The sequence below is a fragment of the Pinus tabuliformis genome, chromosome 7 (assembly GCF_031772625.1).
Source record: "Pinus tabuliformis cultivar Carrire ecotype Pingquan chromosome 7, CPIR1, whole genome shotgun sequence".
Taxonomy (NCBI): Eukaryota; Viridiplantae; Streptophyta; class Pinopsida; order Pinales; family Pinaceae; genus Pinus; species Pinus tabuliformis.
Window position 1 is genome coordinate 582,474,705 of NC_142293.1, and position 23,172 is coordinate 582,497,876.

Consider the following 23,172-nt stretch of genomic DNA (forward strand, 5'->3'; position numbering starts at 1 on the left):
TTGCACTTAGTGTGTGCCGCACCAACCCTTAGCATGGTTGTTTTTCCCCACAAAGTTTTGAACGAGTGATTTTCACACCACGAAATGCTTTAATAGAACACCTTGTCGCCATATTCTCTACTCCCGTAGGTATATATCAATATACAATTTCAACTGAAGTTTTTCATTCAATATGTATTGCCTCAATTATGAGCTTTTGAGCTCTGCAACCCTAATGGCTAGGAAGCCATGAGCTAAATGGTACTGCGCCCGCCAAAAAACTGCAGACCATTGAAAAGCTGTAGACCCAAGAGACTAGGAAATAGAGTGGAATCACAGAGGAGGAGAGGGGGTAGAGATCCCTTCCTATCGAGACTCGGCGGCAGGGGAATCATGCCAAAATATCAGTAACCAAAAACAAGCGAGAGAAACAAACAGAATGTCAGAACCGGTCCCCAAGATTCATCATAAAGATGAACAAATTGGAGTGATATAGAAGTTATATGAAATACCATACACTAATATGTAAGTCTATTGGAATATGGCCGACAGAAAAGGACCTCACCAAATGGATTCAGCAAAAATGACACCGCGAGGCCATATCAAGCTCAAGCTAAGAGAAAAAGGCTTCTCTAGGACAATATTCTCGAACCTGCAAGACAAAGAAAAAATATTTGAGGCATTGATTGAAATTAATATTTCCAACAAAAGAGAGGAGGGAGTGGTAGCTTTGACCGTCCAAGATCATTGAGCAGTCTTTATGGGAAGCCCATAAAAGCCGATCGCTAGTAGAGGGAATCGAAACATTTAGTTGATCGAACATAATTCCGAGGGGCAGAGAATTGGAGCGGAGCGAAGATGGAGAAACGGACACTCTCAACAGGCGGGTGGAAACGTACGATTGGCAGCACAATATTGTTTCACTCCAAGTTGAATAAAACAGTTCCCCATGGCACACAAAATTATTTCGCTCCAAGTGTGTTGAATAAAACAGTCGCCCATCGCAAACTTCAACGAAACCAACGATCCATGGCACACAAAATTATTTTGCTTAAAATTATTATTATTATTTTTATTACGCCGTAAGGCGTTTCCATTTGAAATCAACTTTCCTCTTAACTTACGTGTACATTTATGAGCCTTTGATTTAAATGTTAGACGATCAAAACAATCTTAGCCATCCAATTGATTAGAGCGGTATACGATGCGACCCCGCAGATAGCAGATAGACGGTTGCCCTCGCTAGACGCTACTCGCTCGGCGATACTATATTCCAGGACCCGATCTGTGATTATCGACTTCAGCAGGTAGAAGGAAAAGAATCAAGATGCCGAGGGGAACTCTGGAGGTGCTGCTCGTCAACGCCGAGGGGCTGCAAAACACTGCCGAGGGGCTGCAAAACACTGATTTCCTCTATCATCCGAGCCAATCTCTTGCGTTTTAGGCGATCTGATAAATCTTTGGATTCGAATATTGTTAAAGAGACCGCTGAATTATGTGTGCTGGTGTATGTTCAGTTGGATCTTTGATTTAATTTTTCTCTAATGTGGCTGTGGTTGCAGGTAACATGGATCCCTATGTCATTATCCAGTGCCGAACTCAGCAAGAGAAGAGCAGCGTTGCATCCGGTGAGTATGCATATTGATTTGACATTTCAATTCATGGCTGATCGTCCGTCAACAGCATGTCTCTCAAATCAGCCTCCACAGACAGCAATCTGGGCACAACCAAGGATCTTAGGGATTTAACACTTGAAACATAATTCAGGTTAAAATTGGGGATTTAGTTTCAATAGTAAACAATACTGCAACCAGATCAGACCCAATTAGAACTGAATAATACAGCTAAACTGAATTATTCACAAATTTTCAAAATTTTTGGCCTGTATTGCAACCAGATCAGATCCAATTAGAAGTGAATAATACAGCATTGAATTATTCACAAATTTTCAAATTTTTTGGCCTGTCTCAGCTAAAAATGTTAGCTATGCTTTAAAGTTTAACCCAAGCAGGATAACTATACCAGCAAACCTTGTTAAGCAATTACCCTTTTGATAAGCCTTCTCCATGGATACCTTTGACCACCCAGGCTTGTAGGGCACCTACCTTACCCGAGAAGAAACAATTAGGATGAGTAGGTTAATGATAACAAAAACCCTCATTAAGTGATCACCCTTTCAACTAGTTGATACAAATCTAATCGGGCCAAGCCTTATAGAAAGAGCAACATAACCGTTTATCTTCTGTGCTATTACACATGATCAGTTAATGATGTGGAAGTAAGTCATTGTAAAACATTTGGTTAACTGCAACTCCCATTCTGTACAGACTGTTTTTGATGGTTGATATAATAATATTTCTCTAGATTGTGTTGGTTGTTGATTTCAGACAGGAGTTGTTTATTTCCAGGGATGCAGTCTAGTCTTCCTTTCTTACTTCGTCATTAGGTTCTGTGAGTTGCATCTTTTATAGTTGGGGACTTTAATTAGTACAGGAAGGATAATGCTGCTCAGATGACAAGAAAATAAGCAAACAGCAAAATATGCTTACCAGGATGACCTGTGTAAAATGGCCACAATACAGATTCCATTTTGTATAAGAAGCTTACTCTGAACATGATTCCTGCATGTTTTTGGTAATAATCAAGATGATAAAGAAATTAAAAATGGTAATATTCCAGACATATGAAACAGTGGCAAGGCAACTCTCATTTTGCGTGAGGTTCACCGTTCAGGAAATCCATCATCCCCACTGAAACCAGAAAGCCAAGCCACGAATGCAACCATCACTATTGACCAGGAAGCACAGGACAATCAAAAGACCTCCTTATTGAATGAATGGTTTGCAGTCTTCATCAACTCTGCCCATAGCCTCTAATATTGAAGAATATGTAATCAAATTATACGAAAATCCTTTAGAAGTCATTTCCTTCATTAATTTGACTACTTCATCAAACATGCCCGCATTGCTAAGTGCACCAAGAACTGTGTTGTAAGATACGACATCTGGCTGAATCCCCGAATTTTTCATTTTCTCGGCCCACCTGCCTTAGACAAACCATTCAAAACTATATTATGGCTACTAATATCAGGTTTACATCCTCGATCTTGCATTTTTTTAAGCCATGAATGAGCTTCATCAACCATGGCTGCTCTTACCAGGCCAGACATTAATGCATTGTAGGAATACACATCAGGAATACATCCCTGACTTTGCATTTCTTCAAACAGTTTAATGGCTGCATCAATACGCCCTGCTTTACCAAGGTGTTTAATCATCACTGCATAGAGCCTTGAGCTGGAAGGAGTGCTGTTTTCTTTCATTTCCTTAAATAATTCCACTGCCGCATCATAACGGCGTGCCTTACCAAGTGCATAAATCAAACTACAATAGGCAGCAGGGCAAGGCGGAAAGCCCTTCTCGTCCATCTCTTCAAGAAGCATCAATGCCTTTTCCAATCTGTTCGCCTTGCATAAACCAGCAATTAGAATGGAATATGTAAATGAACTTGGAGCAATGCCTTTTCCTTTCATTCTCTCAAACCAATGCAACACCTCCGATGGATTGTTAGATTTTAAAAGAGCTTCCATGACGCTGTTATATGTTACCACAGTAGGATTGCATCCTACAGTTTCCATCTGTCCAAATAGCTTCAGAGCATCATCAAGTAGGCCTGCATCACCCATGATATCGATCAGTTTGTTGAGCATGACCACATCGGGAGAGCAACCATCTTTCTGCATATCTTGAAATATTCTGTATGCCTCTTGGACTCTCCCTGCTTTGCCTAGCCCATTTATTACTTCAGTGTATGTAAACACATTCGGTGTACAACGTGTATCCTTCATTTCCTGGAACAACTTCAAGGCCTCTATGCATCTGTTTGATTTAAACAAACTTCCAACCAGGATCGTATAGATCTTCGCACTAGGTTGCAGACCATTCTCCTTCATTTTTTCAAAAAGCTTAATCGCAGAGTCCACATCTCCAAGTTTCCCAAAGTTGGAGATGAGCATAGTATAAGTTACCGTATCGGGAAAACATTTCCCTTCATTGAACATTTCACTGTAAAGCTCTTGCACCTTATCATGACAATTTGCCTTCATCAGCACACTAAACATGCAATTATAAGCATAAACATTGGGTTTGCACTTCTCTGTCTTGATGAGATAAAATATGGAAAGGGCCTTTTCCACCATCTTTATCTTGCCTAGTATCCTAATAATTTCAGACAATATGCTAGGATTCATGCTACAGTCACTTTTCACCATCTTTTGCACTGTCTGCCACATTTCCCCCACTAGTCCCGCCTGCGCTAAGCAACGGATAAGGGGCATATATGTGGTGGAATCATGCTTGAAATTCTTTTTCTTGGCAGCCCACTTGAAAAACTGTAATTTTACACCAATTTCTACATCAAGCTCAAAACCTCCCTAACCAATCTGTGATCCACCTTCAGCAGTAGGACTTATATGGCCTTTTCAGCATCAGGTCCCCACTTGAAAATCTTCAGGATTTTCAAAAACCTCTCATCTAGGTCCGAGGTTGGTGATTGATTGTCATACACAGGAAGCACAAAAACTCGTGCGACAGCCAGTCCCTCATTGCCAACGTCACGACTCGTCGTTGCGTCTACTATTCCACTGAAAGTCCTATTCTGCGACTTGAACGACACCTAACCTTCAATTCAAGTAGTTGTGTGTAAGCCTAGTAGGTAAACTCGTATTTTACTGAATTCTAGTTTGGTTAAGGAATACTATATTTGAGATGTTTCTCCTGGTTTTCCTGGGCTTCTGGGTAGCACCAGTAGCATCTGAATCTCGGGAGAGAAATAATGGCTAGCTGGTTGGGCCAATTCAAACCCCACATAGCTCAGATTGCAGTTCAAGCATGCCTTGCAGGCATGAATATCATTACCAGAGTTGCTCTGGATGATGGAATGAGTCATTTTATCTTCGTAGCCTACACGCTGGTGGTTGCTACAGTAGCCATTGCTCTTTTTGCTTATTTTCTTGAAAAGTACGTAATATTATGTTTGGGTAAATATGGAATTTTGATTTGATTTTCATGGCGGTCGCCAATTTAGCTGTTCTGATAAATATGCTCTTTTTGATGTAATACATTTTCTTATCTTTCAGAAATAAACGCCCAGCAATGACCTGTGCCATTTTCTGGCAGATTTTTGCTCTTGCACTTTGTGGGTGAGTAGGTAGTGAAAATTTCTGCAACTGCAAACTCTGTTGCTTTATTAATTGACTAGCCAGTGAATCCACATTGTCAAAATACTATTGCAGGACCACTCTATTTCAGAATTTGTACTTTGCAGGCCTGGAATACACTTCCGCCACATTTGCTACTGCAACGACAAATCTCATTCCTGTTGTCACATTTGTGATGGCCACAACATTTAGGTACTCATCTGTTTTTATATATCCCAATTCCATACAGAGAAACAAAATTGCAATTTGTCTCTCCAAGATTAGTTTTCTCAGATTCATGAAAGCAATCCAGACAATCAAAGTATAAAGATAATGATTCTTGGTAGTTACAGTGCAATGCAGTCTGGTTTGATTAACATGGGTTGTGCAGAATAGAGAAAGTTGATATTAGGAACAAATATGGCCAAGCAAAAGTTGTAGGCACCATTGTGTGTGTGGGTGGTGCAATGCTGATGACCTTCTACAAAGGCCCTGTTCTCGTGGGGCTTAGTGGGGTTCTTCATAACACATGGATACTGGGGGCCTTAATGCTGTTTGCCAGCTGTTTGTTTTGGTCTGGGTGGCTTACATTTCAGGTACTTATAATTTTCTTCATGCTTGCACACCGTAAGAGGCAATCATCTTTTCAGTATTAGAAACATCACATATGTGTATTTTTGTGTTGTTCTTGTTTTGAATACAGGCTCCAGTTGTTCAGAAATATCCAGCTGAATTTTCATTAACAGCTATAATGATGGTGCAAGGAACTGTACAATGTGCTTTGGTAGCTTTATGTTTTGAACCAAAGGCATCTGCTTGGAAGCTAAAGTGGGACATACAGCTTTTTAGCATCGTCTACTCTGTTAGCATCTGATCTATCTTTGTTTTGTTAAAATGTTTTCTTTCATGAATTAGTTTATGGATTTCTAGTTTGTTGAGCTTAACTAGATTGCAGATTGTAATTTTTATAAATATATTTAGTCTTATTCATTTAAATTTGAGATATTCTCAGAATTTACCATTCAAATAAAAATAACCCAGCTTTATGTTTCTAAACATGGTGCAGGGAATACTATGTTTTGCATTTGCATTCTTTGTACAAACTTATTGTATCCGTCTAAAGGGACCTATCTTTGCTGCAATGTTCAATCCAACGTCAACAATATTGGTTGCAATATTAGAACCCCTGATCCTTCATGTCAAATATCGTCTGGGAAGGTCAGATCTCTCATATTACTGCAGCCATGTCTTTTCCAAGTTCTTGGGTTGAACCCGCTTTACTAATAGCTTCTGCATATTTTGCAGTTTGTTGGGAACCATTTTTATCATCGCAGGATTGTATAGTGTACTATGGGGTAAGGCAAATGATGGTGACAACTTCGTGGGAAACACAGAAACGCGGAAGGCTGCAGATGGATCCAATAACAACATCAGTGATTGCAACATTGGCATTAAGGAACCACTATTAGAAAAATGAGGCGACAGAAATTTCTGATTAGTCTATTTTACAGAATCTGGTCACAAATCTCCAGGGTAACCTGACAAAGTTTCAAGACCGCCTACATGGGAATCCCAGTAGTGTAAACATGTTACCATTTGGATTCTTGTTGGTGATATTTTTATGATTTTTTCCGGTGAAGCATAGCCACTAATTGTTCATCAGTCACATTGTAGAATTGATGTGTAAAGTGGTTGTTTATTGTTCACATTGTAGAATCGAAGTGTAAAGGGTTGTTCATTGTTTGCATGGGAGAGTTTAAGTGTAAAATGGCTTTTAAGGTATTTTTTTTTTAATTGTGGTTAAAGTTTGTTGATTTTTAATTACTTTGGGACTTATGGTAATTTTAACTAATGTTTTAGGGAAAGTTTAAGTGTAAAGGTTGTTCAGTGTTTATGGTAGAGTTTAAGTGTAAAGTGGGTTTTAACGCATCTTTTTTTAATTGTGGTCAAACTTTGTTGACTCAAGTATTTGTGAGTCTTTGCAATTTTAATTAAAGTTTTCTAGAAAATGTTGAATATTCTAAGTTTTTTGTAAATTCAAAAATAATTTCCTAATTTTCTGGAAATTTTATTTCTAATTTTTTTTGGATGAGTGGGCTTTGATGTAACATAATTCCTTTGGTAGAGGGCATTTTAATTTCGATATTTGTGAGTGTTTGACAAATGATTTAAAAAAAAAGACAAATTTTGTGAGTGGTCTTGCGTCTCATAAGGCTTAATAAGTTCGTCAAGAATGTGACAGAGTTCTAGTGAAGGCAAAACCTCCCAAGCCCAGTTTATCCAAAAATGAATTCCAAGCCATTAAGTGTTTTAATGATAACCCTGACGTCCTTGTCCTTAAGGCTGATAAAGGTAATGCGACCTTCATCATGAACTCTTCTGACTATAAATCTAAGTTATTTGATCTTCTTCATTCTACTTCCTATAAAATCCTCCCCAAAAACCCCATCAATTCCATTACCCATCTTGTCACTAAAGTCCTTAAATTTTCTTCTATAGATCCCTCCATCCAACAACGCTTTTTCCTCATACACGCAAACTCAGAGAAATCTATGGGCTACCAAAGATCCACAAACAGGGGGTTCCCTATAGGCCCATTTTTAGTGCCTTCAGAGCTCCTACCCATGATCTTGGCTAGTTCCTAGCCTCTAATCTTCAACAATTCATTGGATTCTTGCATTTTTTTAAGCCATGAATGAGCTTCATCAACCATGGCTGCTCTTACCAGGACAGACATTAATGCATTGTACGAATACACATCAGGAATACATCCCTGACTTTGCATTTCTTCAAACAGTTTAATGGCTGCATCAATACGCCCTGCTTTACCAAGGTGTTTAATCATCACTGCATAGAGCCTTGAGCTGGAAGGAGTGTTGTTTTCTTTCATTTCCTTAAATAATTCCACTGCCGCATCATAACGACGTGCCTTACCAAGTGCATAAATCAAACTACAATAGGCAGCAGGGCAAGGCGGAAAGCCCTTCTCGTCCATCTCTTCAAGAAGCATCAATGCCTTTTCCAATCTGTTCGCCTTGCATAAACCAGCAATTAGAATGGAATATGTAAATGAACTTGGAGCAATGCCTTTTCCTTTCATTCTCTCAAACCAATGCAACGCCTCCGATGGATTGTTAGATTTTAAAAGAGCTTCCATGACGCTGTTATATGTTACCACAGTAGGATTGCATCCTGCAGTTTCCATCTGTCCAAATAGCTTCAGAGCATCATCAAGTAGGCCTGCATCACCCATGATATCGATCAGTTTGTTGAACATGACCACATCGGGAGAGCAACCATCTTTCTGCATATCTTGAAATATTCTGTATGCCTCTTGGACTCTCCCTGCTTTGACTAGCCCATTTATTACTTCAGTGTATGTAAACACATTCGGTGTACAACGTGTATCCTTCATTTCCTGGAACAACTTCAAGGCCTCTATGCATCTGTTTGATTTAAACAAACTTCCAACCAGGATCGTATAGATCTTTGCACTAGGTTGCAGACCATTCTCCTTCATTTTTTCAAAAAGCTTAATCGTAGAGTCCACATCTCCAAGTTTCCCAAAGTTGGAGATGAGCATAGTATAAGTTACCGTATCGGGAAAACATTTCCCTTCATTGAACATTTCACTGTAAAGCTCTTGCACCTTATCATGGCAATTTGCCTTCATCAGCACACTAAACATGCAATTATAAGCATAAACATTGGGTTTGCACTTCTCTATCTTGATGAGATAAAATATGGAAAGGGCCTTTTCCACCATCTTTATCTTGCCTAGTATCCTAATAATTTCAGACAATATGCTAGGATTCATGCTAGAGTCACTTTTCACCATCTTTTGCACTGTCTGCCACATTTCCCCCACTAGTCCCGCCTGCGCTAAGCAACGGATAAGGGGCATATATGTGGTGGAATCATGCTTGAAATTCTTTTTCTTGGCAGCCCACTTGAAAAACTGTAACTTTACACCCCTTCTCGTCCATCTCTTCAAGAAGCATCAATGCCTTTTCCAATCTGTTCGCCTTGCATAAACCAGCAATTAGAATGGAATATGTAAATGAACTTGGAGCAATGCCTTTTCCTTTCATTCTCTCAAACCAATGCAACGCCTCCGATGGATTGTTAGATTTTAAAAGAGCTTCCATGACGCTGTTATATGTTACCACAGTAGGATTGCATCCTACAGTTTCCATCTGTCCAAATAGCTTCAGAGCATCATCAAGTAGGCCTGCATCACCCATGATATCGATCAGTTTGTTGAACATGACCACATCGGGAGAGCAACCATCTTTCTGCATATCTTGAAATATTCTGTATGCCTCTTGGACTCTCCCTGCTTTGCCTAGCCCATTTATTACTTCAGTGTATGTAAACACATTCGGTGTACAACGTGTATCCTTCATTTCCTGGAACAACTTCAAGGCCTCTATGCATCTGTTTGATTTAAACAAACTTCCAACCAGGATCGTATAGATCTTCGCACTAGGTTGCAGACCATTCTCCTTCATTTTTTCAAAAAGCTTAATCGTAGAGTCCACATCTCCAAGTTTCCCAAAGTTGGAGATGAGCATAGTATAAGTTACCGTATCGGGAAAACATTTCCCTTCATTGAACATTTCACTGTAAAGCTCTTGCACCTTATCATGACAATTTGCCTTCATCAGCACACTAAACATGCAATTATAAGCATAAACATTGGGTTTGCACTTCTCTATCTTGATGAGATAAAATATGGAAAGGGCCTTTTCCACCATCTTTATCTTGCCTAGTATCCTAATAATTTCAGACAATATGCTAGGATTCATGCTACAGTCACTTTTCACCATCTTTTGCACTGTCTGCCACATTTCCCCCACTAGTCCCGCCTGCGCTAAGCAACGGATAAGGGGCATATATGTGGTGGAATCATGCTTGAAATTCTTTTTCTTGGCAGCCCACTTGAAAAACTGTAACTTTACACCAATTTCTACATCAAGCTCAAAACCTCCCTAACCAATCTGTGATCTACCTTCAGCAGTAGGACTTCTATGGCCTTTTCAGCATCAGGTCCCCACTTGAAAATCTTCAGGATTTTCAAAAACCTCTCATCTAGGTCCCTGGCTGAAGGGTTTTTTCTGTTCATTCTGGCCATTGCTGATTGGCGATCCCCAGACCTAGTTTTAAGAGATGGATCTCTAAACATCTCCACTATCCCATCTTGGCTAGGGGCATCATTGCTATTGTTGGATGCCCCATCTAAGTTTAAACTTTAAAGTTAAATACTTTTCTAGAATTTCATGGATCCATGAATATGGTAGGTTTTGAGTAGATTCAAGATCCATGAATATTGTAGAATATGAGAATCTTAGAGAGATTACAAATAAGATTAAGGTGAAACAGGTCAAACAAATTGACCAGGTAGATTCTATCATATTCTCAAATTCTAAAATATTCCCAGAATTTATTATCAAATTAATTTCGATTCCATAAGCCTAACATGTAATTGTGTTTTTTCATATAAATTCCCATCAAATTACTTCAATTCTATGAACTTAAATATGTTTTTTCATATTATGGTCATTGGAAATTGTAGGAAGAAGAAGATTGCTGTGAGGAAATGGAGGAGGTCGAACGGTGGAAAGAAAGCTCCTACCCACCATTCCTTTCAATTGTTATGTTCAGTACGTCACATAACATAGAAAACCTTCAAAGAAATCGAATGTACTATCGCATCGAACACAAGAAATTTTGAAATAGTGTTTATTGGGAGTATATCATTCTGAAATAATGTTTATTGTGAATATATCTGCATCTTTCCTCGACTATGACTCTCTTTTAGTGTCGCATCTAACACATAAATTCTGAAATATGTTTATCTGGAGTGTATCCACATCGTTCCTGGACTATGACTCTTTTCGTGTGGTTTGATGTTTATCTTTTCTACCAATCATTGAAACTCTTCATGGAAACATTGTGATTTCTCTAGAGACTATACATAATGGATTTCCGCACTTTATGCCTTACGGCGTTTTCTTTGCAACATCTGGTGCAAATGCTAGTTTATTCCTTCCGCAGTTGGGGTTCCCTTTCGCCTCAACCGTCGATGATGAACTAAGACTAGAGCTATGCGTCCTTTTCGCCTCAACCGTAGATCATGGACTTCCGTAATTTATGAGACCATCCATTAAAATTTAAAAATTAAAGTCAATCGTCGATTAAAATTTAAAAATAAAAGTCAATCCTCAATTAAAATTTAAAAATAAAAATCAATTATCGATTAAAATTTAAAAATAAAAGTCAATCGTACATTAAAATTTAAAAATAAAAGTCAATAACCCTAAAGCAACCCAAATCGATTTAAATCGAAGGCGAATGTGTCATTTCCTGTTCTAGTCAATGTTAAAAGATTTACATGACACGAAACTAGGTTTTATCAACATTTACGTGGATGTGAATTTTTTTTTACTATAAATATAGCGCGTGACGACGTCACCTTGAACTAAAGTGACGTGCTCCTCTTTTTTTCGCTCTTCAAGTAAAAATATGATGATGTATAAGTATATGGGATTCCTAATAATGTCACTCTGTCAAAATTTAATTAAACTATTATAAAAACCATATAATTGAGCCCATGGCATATTTCCCAGAATAATTCAACTAGAAACCAGCTCCCCAAAAGAGGAATTGGAAGAGCGTTGATAGAATTTGCAGCTATTAAGACACACCACAATGATAGAGGCTAATGTTAATGATTACATAAACTTTAACAGTTATCAGAGTCTGTGGATATTGTTCGGCAGAGAATGAAAAGCAAAGGCACTAAATGAGTTTTGAAATACATTAGATTAACAAAATTTTATATTAAAGACTTCCTAATATTTAGGAGCAAGGTATTAAATTCATTTTGCAGTTAACCCCATATAGTAGAAATAACGTCATGACGAGATGCGTTGCAGGTATTTCCCGATTGACTTAGTTATCGCATTGATCCCAGCAAAATAAAAAGGCTCAGAGAGTAGAAATATCATAAATTAATTTAATGGATATTTATCAGAGCAAACTCTTTGATTTAACCACACAGAATAGAAATGTCTTCAATTAACGGATTTTCATAATAATAAACTATGACGAGATGCGTTGCAGATATTTCCCTGCTTGACATAGTTATCGCATTGATCCCAGCAAAATAAAAAGTCTCCTACCCATTTAAATTTGTTACATTTAATTGCCATCAAATTTTGCAAATTTAAGTACAAGGAACCTAATTCATAACGCAAAGATCTACATTCGCGACCTCCTTTTGCCGATGAATTCATTGAGGGTCGGAATGGATCTCTGATTATTACATGATCTTGACAACTCCACCTCGCTCGTTAAATCTTGAGCGCTCTCCTTGTTCGATGTGCTGGCGACGAATCTTTCGTCTGGTCGGGAGTTCAATTCCGTCACCAGCGCCCTCGTTATGATTTCCATGTCTCGCTGGGAGGCCTTCAACAGCCACGCCGGGAGGCCTTGAAGATCCTCGTCACAATTTCCATGTCTCGCTGCGAAATCTCCGACCATAACGGGGGCGTGAAAGCACAGGGCTGCCAAGGCTTGATCTCTCAATACACTTCTGCTTCTGGAGGGAATTGACAGATTCGGGTTCGATCTCGTGACCTGCTTCATTACTGCTCTGCTTCCTGTGTATGACGAACCCGTAGATTAGCCACTATCCTCACCTGAACCAACAGCAAAGCACAAAGGTATAGCGATCCGTATGCATTCATTGATGAAGAAAAGGAGAATAAATAAGACATAAGGTGATGTCTATGTCCTAATCCCAAAGCATAGACTCAGTCGGTGAACAGCTGGTGAGTCGGTAAATACAAGTGAGAACGCGTTAGCGTGCTAAAGTCAAGGATGTTATTAATTTAGTCTACTTATATATATTTTGAAAGGGGGGAAATATCTAAATGTTATATATTGAAATGTTTATACTATATTAAATTAGTAGTTTGGTTTAATTTGTTGCTATAAAGGGCCCTAATCTTGAATTACTAATTTGTTTTGGAAAGTTAGTTCTCAATCATTTTCCAAGATATCTGAAAACTTGCGTGAGCCTGAGCATGACTTTCAGAATGTGTTTCAATAACAAACAATGTAGGCGGCATGGCAGCTAGTCCCTATTCAATATGGGCAAGTATCCAGAGTCTCTCAGCGCATGTAAAAGAACAACATGACAAGTCGCAAGAGCAACATCCATGTCAACAAATCCACAAGGGCAAGTATCCAGAGTCTCTCAGCGCATGTAAAAGAACAACATGACAAGTCGCAAGAGCAACATCCATGTCAACAAATCCACAAGAGCAACATCAAATCCACAAGTGCAACATCCATATGAGCAGATCCAGCAAATGGGCAAAAGCACCATCCATGTCAGCAGTATACCCATAAGCAGCAGCCAGTTCCTGATTGTTATAAAGATCCCGTTCCTTCTTCGGCAGATCGAGACTCAGTCGACATACAAAGTGGAGAGATGGTGAAAGTGAATGAGTGAATATAACAAGTGGACGACAATAATGAAAGTAGAAAGCATAAGTGTGAAAGTAGAAAGTTCTTGATTGTTATAAAGATCCAATTCCTTCTTCGACAGATCGAGACTCAGTCGACATACAAAGTGGAGAGACGGTGAAAGTGAATGAGTGAATATAACAAGTGGACGACAATAATGAAAGTAGAAAGCATAAGTGTGGGCATCTGTTCTGTTTTTTAATTTCCAAAGTAAATAGTTGAAGTTGTCAGACTTGTTCTATAGATTGTAATTTTCAGATTTCGAGTCAAATAAAAAAATTGCAATTGATTTTAAATCAAGTAGTTAATTCTGTCTCACAACTGTGAGGTCTGTTCAAATCTTGTTCATCGGATTACAGAAATGTTCTACAAAACTCGCATTCTAGTTAAGGCTTCAACAGGCGGGGTAGAATCCTTAACTATATTGCATCTCATTGAAGTCTTGTTCATAGGATTAAGTTTTGTTCATCGGATTATAGAAATGTTTGACAAAACTTGAAATCTAGTAAGTGGATTATTATCTGGCGAGTTCTTGCCAACAACGTCTGAGGGTCCCTCTAATATCACTTTTGATTCAATGAGAAAAGGGTTGGTTATCCCAATAGAGGCTACAAAGCCACCCTATTGAGATCTCCTGATCGCGTTGTCGCGCTAGCTGACGCCATAAGGAAAAGTGGTCGCACTAAGACGTGTGGAAATTTAGAGAAATGGAAAAATATCAGTCAATCTCTGAATTTATTGCGAATTCATTTTATTCAAATAGTAGTTAATTATTGTTGATTCATTAATACTCATTCTGACCAGATATGCATTCTGGTATTTACCTAGAAAACAAACAAAGAGCGAAAAACAAAGTGAATTTGTGAATTTTCTTTTGATACGATCTGGCCAACCACCCTTAGGTTTCCAAAAAATTAAAGAAAGCAAAAATATCTCATATGGATGTGATTTATATTGAAATCAATTGCTCTCTGGTTTTATATACATTGTTTAACAACATTCGAAAACATTACAGATTGTCTGTCCAAGGAAGTGATAACGCGCTGGATGCAGCCGCGTGCTTGCTCGCGCCATCACTACCAAGAACATCAACCAAAGATTTCTTGGCATGCACAAAATTCTAGGAATGGCGGCCAGAGCAGTTGAAGGCTCAGGTTGAGCCAAAGGTGAAAAAGAAATAGTAGATCCAGAAGTCTTGCAAGTAGTATACAACCTAATATCGTGAGTAAGCGAAGGTGTATCGGTATACTACAGTTCAGAACCTAAGTTGCCAGATACCAGAAATGGAAACTCTACGAGAAACTACAGTTCAGAACTTAAGTTTCCAGATACCAGAAATGAAAACTCTACGAGAAATAATGGAAACTCTACGAGAAATATCATTCGAAGGTTTCACAGAGAAAACGCAAACGCAGTTATATAAAAAACATTCAATCTAATATGGTATATTCAAAAATTACCGAGCATAGGAGGTCAGAATAAACATTGCATATTATAGATAGTGCAATTTAAACATTTAAAATGGTGTAAATGAAAGCCAAGCAGGGACAAAATTGTTTGAAGAAAATAAATAAATATAAGCATGAATAGAACTAGTTTCAAGAAAATAAACAAATTCAGTATTTTCTTTGGCCCAAATCTAACTTAGCCCTCTTTGTTCCTCGGCTTTACTCAAAACAATTGACTGTAAATTGCTGTGGATTCTACCAGAGACATAAATCCTTGAAGAGATTGGACGTTTCAGCATACGTTCCAATGATGTGGGTGTGCGCGTTGTTGCATTCTTGCTGAAGGCCAAGTTGAGGCCATGCCAAGTTGAGACCATGTATGCTTGGCCGTGAACAACTACTTACTAGCGCTCCCTCTTATTCCCATCTATATCAACTCAGCTCATGAATAAGGAAGCTCTGAACTCCCATGCTTTTATCAGCTCAACTACAGATCTTCCACTGAACTGCGACTCCCGTAAAAACCTAACTTCGCAAAAGAGGAACCACAGACTCTGAACAATGTAGGCTATTTCATTCCATGCCACTTGTTTTGTTTTCATGCGTTGACATGCCACTTGTTTTGTTTTCATGCATCGACATGCCACTTGCCACTTGTTTTGTTTTCAGATATATGTCTAAGATCACCGAAAGAACCATATTAATCTCTAACATTAAACGCTAGAAAATTAATGCTAACATTAAAACACAGAAGCGTATGTTATAGAATTGTTGGACAATCTAAGAAATATATCGCAAGTTATTTTGAGTTTGGCCTCGATATGAGGCTAGATAAGACGGCAAAGTCTAATTAAGTTTTTTATTGGATAAGAAACAATATTCATTCAAATGTAAAACTAAAATTTTGCTTTAACGGGAAAAAAACTGATTGGTTTCTGTGTCAATTAATAGCCGAATTAAAAACCGATTATTATAGTCCCTACAGCCCCGCAAGGGGCAGGGACAAAAAATATATATTTGCTTTGAAAATTTTTAATAATATATATATATATATATATAAGCTTATATTTTGTAATTATTTTTCATATATCTAAAAGGTAGGAACTATCTAAATTGTTGAAATGATAATTCCAACTGTAGTGCTTGCCATGCAGCAGAAAACCGCTATTGGAATTCCCCGCCATTTCCGTTTTCTTCATTTGTGATGCGATTGTGCGATGCGATCAAATCGCAGATCGCTATCGCACATTATCCTGTTGCGCCCCTATGTTTTCTGCGGATTACGATATTGCGATGCGACTTGATCACAAATTGCATATTGCATTATATATGTTTTAAGGTTTTGCTTCTATGTCTGCCGATTGCAGTTCTGCGATGCGATCTGATCGCAAATCACAAATCGCAAAATTCAATGGTTATGGCAGTAGCGGCACATTTTTTTTTGAAGGACCTCCGATATCGACTGATAGTCGTCCGATTGAATCAATGGTTGCGTACAGACCTGCACCATGGAGTAATTCATGAACTTGACGTGAAGCGAATTCCCGTTGATCGCCAATTTTGTCAGCAAAGTAATTTAATGAAATTTACTACGGGGTCAGTAAATGTTGGTAAGTTTTTAATTTTATTAATTACGGGAGTATGGCATAGAAAAATGTATTGTTATGTTTTAGTTCTTAGTTGCAATTATATATGCAATGTAAGGTGGGTAGATGGAGCAGCGCGGAAAGGGAAAAATGCACAAGAGTGCAAATATTGAATGTAATGTTTTTTGTGGTTGTCTGTTGTGAGAGAGGGTAGAAGCACAGCAGCGCATATGAATGTAGTTTTTGTTGTTTGCATATAAAATGCATGTGAGGCACAGCAGTGTGATTCTAATGGAGTAGTTGTTCATTGAAAATGAGAGGGAGCACGCAGCAACGTGTGTTATGTTTTGTGTTGTTCGTTGAGAGCATGAAATGTAAGGTAGGCGTAGCAGCGCGATAGCAAGTGTGAGAAATTTTAACGCACAACAGTGCGAATGCAAGGTATGTAAGAAGTTTATTTTTACACACAGCAGTGTGAATGTTCTGTTTGTTGTTGAACATGAAATGTAATACGCAGCAGCGTAGAATAGCAATGTAATGGGAATGCACAACAGTGCAGAGAAAGTTTTTGGTTGTTGAATATGCAAAGGGTAATACGCAGAAGCGTAAATGTAAGTTTTTTGTTACAGCAGTGAATGTAAGAAATTTTACACACAGCAGTGTAAAATTTCAAAGCAAAGACAGAGTAAATTTGTTTGTGTGGAACTGAAGCGTTCCCTGGTTGTGAAATCCCACTGTTAAGAGGAACATGCTTTTGTAACAAGAAGTTGTGAAATCCCTCTGTGCGAGGAAGATGATTTATGTAACAGTTGGTTTCCTATTAATGAACATAAGTTTTTTTTTGTGTTGTTGAAACTCTATCTTCAGCAAGCCGAAATTCTGTCTGTAGCAAAACATTTTTAGTTTCCGTTGTGTTAAAACAGAGCATTGTTCTGTTCAGTTTTTGATCCTGTGGCAAAACAGAGTATTACTATTCTGTTCATGTTATTTTTGTTTAATTAAACAGAAAATTCCCAATAGTGGTATCAGAGCTTGTCCAGGCTCTTTGAAGGCATCAAAGAAGCTGAAGGAAGGATTTCATGCTGCAACAGCTTCTCCAGCAGAGTGAAGACTCAGTCAAAAAATCCAAGGTATTTCTCAAGCTAATTTTCTATGTTGCTGTTGAAGAAGCAGTCAGTTATTTTAGATACATAGTCAAATGGCGAGGTCAAGGAAGAAAGTCTCCAATCCTCCTAAGGATGTGTCTCCCTCTACTACTAAAATAGAAGATAATCAATTTGAAAGAATTCTATTTGAGGCTCCAAGGTTCAATGGGAACTTTTATATATGGGAAGTAAAAATGAGGACTTTCTTACAATCTCAAGGGATCGAAATTTGGGAATCAGTGATTGATGATAGCAAGATGGATAGAGAATCCAAGGAGTACAATGCAAAAGCAGCAAAGACAATCTTGAATGGGCTACCTGATTCTGTAAAGAAGAATCTTGGAAAACATTCATCAGCAAAGGATATATGGGACAAACTTCATGATCTTCACTCAAAAGGAACATTTACCATGACCATCAATCAAGATGGAGATCTTGAATCCTTCATAGAAGCTAAAAAGAATGATGACATCAAGGCTGAAGCAGACCTAGAAGATGAAAAGAATGAAAAGGACTTTGTAGAAGAACTCCTTGCTCAACTTATGACTACCATGGAAGAGATTAACAATTTGAAAAAGGAAAATGAGGCACTTAAGAAGATAGCTCCAGTTGGTAACCAAGATCAAACAAGGAAGAAAGTTGACCTCATCAAGCTTCAAGTACAAGAAAGGGATGAAGAGCTTGCCAAGCTTAAGAAGGAATTGAATAAAGCAAAGAAGCAAGAAAATACCTTGTCAAGTCAACTTGAACAAAGGCACAAGAGCGTGAACAAACTTGAAGAAGAGATTGGTCAGTACAAGGTAGAGGTCTCCTCCCTTAAGTCTCAATTACAAGAAGCCAGGAAACAGGCACAAGAATTTAAGAAGAAAATGGAGAGCAGTCAAGCAAAGAGTGAAGAAATCTTCAAAATGAAGTCAGATATCATCTCCCTTAAAATAGTAGCAGCTGAAGCTACTCGTAGCAAGGAAGAAACTGAGGAACAACTTGCAAAGAAGAATAATGAGTGTGAAAGATTGGAAGAAGAGATTGTCCTCCTCAGAAAAAAGGTTGAAGGGATGAACAAAATCATGAAGAGCTCTCAAGCCTTGGATGACATGCTCAGCTATCACAGATGTCCATCTGATAAATCAGGACTCACATATGCAAGTGAACCCTCAAATAAGAATGAAAATGCTTTAAGCAAAAGATATGTGAAGAAGCCAGAAAGAAATTATGATGCTCCTAGTTCCAGCAAAGACAAGGAGAAAAATTAAGGCTACAATAGAAGAAATCCTATTCCAAGAAGAAATCTTGCTCCAAGTATAAAGCCATCTCCAAAAAGAAATGTATATGATGTCAAAGAGGCAAGAGGAAATGGTTATCATCAAAGGATCTCAAGGCAGAAAGGCTTGAGAAGTACATCAAGGAAAGCTCCATCTCCCAGGTACCAAAGTTCATTTTTTGGTTATTGTTATTCTTGTTCAAACTTTGGTCATATGGCAAAGGACTGTAGAGAATTTCATAGAGATAGATGTTATGGTCTCCGACAACCTCCAAGAAACAATTTTACAGGAAGAAATCATGAAATCTTATTCATGAACAATGTAGAATGCTTCAATTGTCATAACATTGGTCATATGGAACGTGATTGTAATTTAAAATGGGCTCTTACACAAGCTAGAACCATGCAAAAGAAGAAAGTTACACAAGTATGGAGAAGGAAGGAAATACAGTCCGAAAGTCCCTTGAGCTCTCCAGCCAATCTAAGTTTTTCTTTAGAAGACTCTGCCAAAAGGAGACGATGCATACAGATAGGGGGAGCCTGTAACAATTTGAATTTTTGAAGAAATGTCTGGGTATGACTGATAACCCAGCAGTTGAAATTAAAGGGGAGTGTTGAAATGATAATTCCAACTACAGCGCTTGCCGTGCAGCAGAAAACCGCTATTGGAATTCCCTTCCATTTCCGTTTTCTTCATTTGCGATGCGATTGTGCGATGCGATCAAATCACAGATTGCTATCGCACATTATCATGTTGCGCCCCTATGTTTTCTGCGGATTACGATATTGCGATGCGACTTGATCGCAAATCGCATATCGCATTATATGTGTTTTAAGGTTTTGCTTCTATGTCTGCCAATTTCGATTCTGCGATGCAATCCGATCGCAAATCGCAAATCGCAAAATTCAATGGTTATGGCAGCGGCGGCACATTTTTTTTTGAAGGACCTCCGATATCGACTGATAGTCGTCCGATTGAATCAATGGTTGCGTACAGACCTGCACCATGGAGTAATTCATGAACTTGACGTGAAGTGAATTCCTGTTGACCGCCGGTTTTGTCAGCAAAGTAATTTAATGAAATTTACTACGGGGTTGGTAAATGTTGGTGAAGTTTTTAATTTTATTAATTACGGGAGTATGGCATAGGAAAATGTATTGTTATGTTTTAGTTCTTAGTTGCAGTTATATATGCAATGTAAGGCGGGTAGATGGAGCAGCGCGGAAAGGAAAAAATGCACAACAGTGCAGATATTGAATGTAATGTTTTTTGTGGTTGTCTGTTGTGAGAGAGGATAGAAGTGCAACATCATATATGAATGCAGTTTTTGTTTTTTGCATATAAAATGCAAGTGAGGCACAGCAGTGCGATTGAAATGGAGTAGTTGTTCATTGAAAATGAGAGGGAGCACGCAACAACGTGTGTTATGTTTTGTGTTGTTCATTAAGAGCATGAAATGTAAGGTAGGCGCAGCAGCGTGATAGCAAGTGTGAGAAATTTTAATGCATAGCAGTTCGAATGCAAGGTATGTAAGAAGTTTATTTTTGCACATAGCAGTGTGAATGTTTTGTTTGTTGTTGAACATGAAAATGTAATATGCAGCAGCATAGAATAGCAATGTAATGGGAATGCACAACAGTGCAGAGAAAGTTTTTGGTTGTTGAATATGCAAAGGGTAATACGTAGAAGCGTAAATGTAAGTTTTTTGTTACAGCAATGAATGTAAGAAATTTTACACACAGCAGTGTAAAATTTCAAAGCAAAGACAGAGTAAATTTGTTTGTGTGGAACTGAAGTGTTCCCTGGTTGTGAAATCCCTTTGTTAAGAGGAAAATGCTTTTGTAACAAGTAGTTGTGAAATCCCTCTGTGCGAGGAAGATGATTTATGTAACAGTTGGTTTCCTGTTAATGAACAGAAGTTTTTTTTGTGTTGCTGAAACTCTATCTTCAGCAAGCTGAAATTCTGTCTGCAACAAAACATTTTTAGTTTCCGCTGTGTTAAAACATAGCATTGTTCTGTTCAATTTTTTATCCTATGGCAAAACAGAGTATTACTCTCTGTTCAAGCTATTTTGTTTTGGAATTTATCAGAAAATTCCCAACATAAATGTCATAAATATTGAAATGTTTATAGTATATTAAATTGGTAATTTATAATTAGTAATATATCAAATGTTTATAATATGTTAATTTGTTTTGTTTTGGAAATTTAGTTATAAATCATTTTCTAAAATATCTAAAATAATGTTTCTAAAATATTTCAAAAAAATGTTTTAAAAGAAGCATTACTTTGAAAAAACTTGCTTATAATGTTGTGTAATTATTTATTTATTTAATAAAAAAAAAAATTGAAAAAAAAAAATTAATATCGAATAAATTTAAATATTATGGACGCTTTTATTGGAATCAGTCTTTATAGAAATGTTAGAGCATGTTCATAAGTATAAATTTTTAGGGATTTCTTTTAATAAGATTGGTCGAACAAATATATTCAATTTTTCCTTTTTAAAATTAAAATATTTAGATTATAGGTTTAATTTGAATAAAAGTTAATTTTAAAAAATGTAATATTTTAAGAGTAGGTATAGGATTTATTTATTTATTTATTATCTAAGAAAGGAAATTAATGGCTTAAATTTTAAATACATCTCGTTGTAACTAAATTATATCTCTTTAAATAATAGTCGTGAGTCGATCAACATTTGTGAATAAAAACAATAGTTGTGAATAATAGGTAGCTATGGTTATCTTCTCACACCTAATCTATCACAACCATATAAATTAAATAGTTGGTAAATGCCTATAGGCATCAATCCATGACAAACATCAAAACTTACATCATAATACATCTCACATTGCCAAGACTAAAAATAAGAATAAAAATTAACTAAAGTAAAAAAATATTATTATTATTATTATTATTATTTAAAATAATCAATATAAGCTAATCATATATACATTTAAAACACACACACAAACATGTAACTAGCACAACCATATAAATTAAGTGACTTGATAAACATCAAAACATTGACCTCACAATACATCACACATTGTCGTGATTAAAAAAACCATAGAACTGAACTAATTTCTAAATTTATTTTAATTTATTGTTATTATTTTTAATTATAAAAATAATTAATATATAAGTTAAAAACACATACATTTAAAAAACATGTAACTAGATTTTTAATTATGAACATTTAACTCCACTTTTTCATAGAGATTCCTAACCTACTAGATTAGATCCATCTCAACTTTGGAACTATCAATGGTGGACAAGAACCAAATCTCTCAAGGAAAAAATCTTATTTTTTAGTGCAAAACTCGAGAAAAGGTTTGCATCTCGAGAGATTTGAGACTTCCTAAGGCTAGATAGATCTAGAGTTAAGATAAATCTAGTTATATATATATATATATATATATATATATATATATATATATATAAAGTTTTTTAATTGTGTCAACACTCACTAGGTGCTCTCCAACTCACTCTGGAAGAGATGTTGTAATTTATTGTATGTAAATATTTTGACTTGGTCAGGTTACATAAAAAAAGAAAAAAAAATTAAACTAATTAATAATTAAAATAAATTGAGGTAAAATAGTCAATTTATAGAGAGGGATCAAATCTCTTGAGGTGCAAACTTATTTTCTAGCGAGAAGAGATTTGATCCCCTGTACTTGGTCAATCTAGAGTTATTTCTTACAATATCATGGCTTATTAATACTGCACGTTAAAATACCATAATTCATGTTTATATTATATATGTTTTTTTGTAAATAATTAATCAATTTAATTAAAATGAAAAATACATAACTATTCTTGAGATGAATGTCAATCTAAAATTTGTGATTACTACAGATAATATTCTAGAATATTCCATGTCAATAAATCCCTACCATTCACCTAATAATTATTAATATTTAAATTAAAAAATTTAATTTCATATTCCAAACTTGACACCCATGTCAATAAATCCCTACTATTCACCTAATAATTATTAATATTTCAATAAT

The 23,172-nt window shown here is 36.9% G+C and overlaps 1 protein-coding gene and 2 pseudogenes across 2 annotated transcripts; 1 reads left to right on the plus strand and 2 right to left on the minus strand.

Annotated features, from left to right (window-relative positions):
* Nucleotides 1-1,239: 1,239 nt before the first annotated feature.
* On the plus strand, nucleotides 1,240-6,882 carry LOC149248766 (WAT1-related protein At1g21890-like). Of its 2 annotated transcripts, none has more exons than XM_089458542.1 (7): nucleotides 1,240-1,607; nucleotides 5,117-5,179; nucleotides 5,273-5,389; nucleotides 5,568-5,772; nucleotides 5,880-6,038; nucleotides 6,243-6,394; nucleotides 6,482-6,882. In XM_089458542.1, the coding sequence occupies exons 2-7, from the start codon at nucleotides 5,133-5,135 to the stop codon at nucleotides 6,651-6,653; spliced, it is 852 nt and encodes a 283-aa protein (XP_089314668.1). In that variant the 5' UTR covers nucleotides 1,240-1,607; nucleotides 5,117-5,132; the 3' UTR covers nucleotides 6,654-6,882. The 2 variants fall into 2 exon arrangements, with proteins under 2 accessions (XP_089314668.1, XP_089314667.1); XM_089458541.1 differs by lacking the exon at nucleotides 1,240-1,607 and adding an exon at nucleotides 4,653-4,997.
* LOC149248767 (uncharacterized) lies at nucleotides 2,800-4,791 on the minus strand (annotated as a pseudogene).
* Nucleotides 6,883-7,817: 935 nt separating the features above from the next.
* On the minus strand, nucleotides 7,818-10,310 carry LOC149248768 (uncharacterized; annotated as a pseudogene).
* Between the last annotated feature and the right edge of the window lie 12,862 nt (nucleotides 10,311-23,172).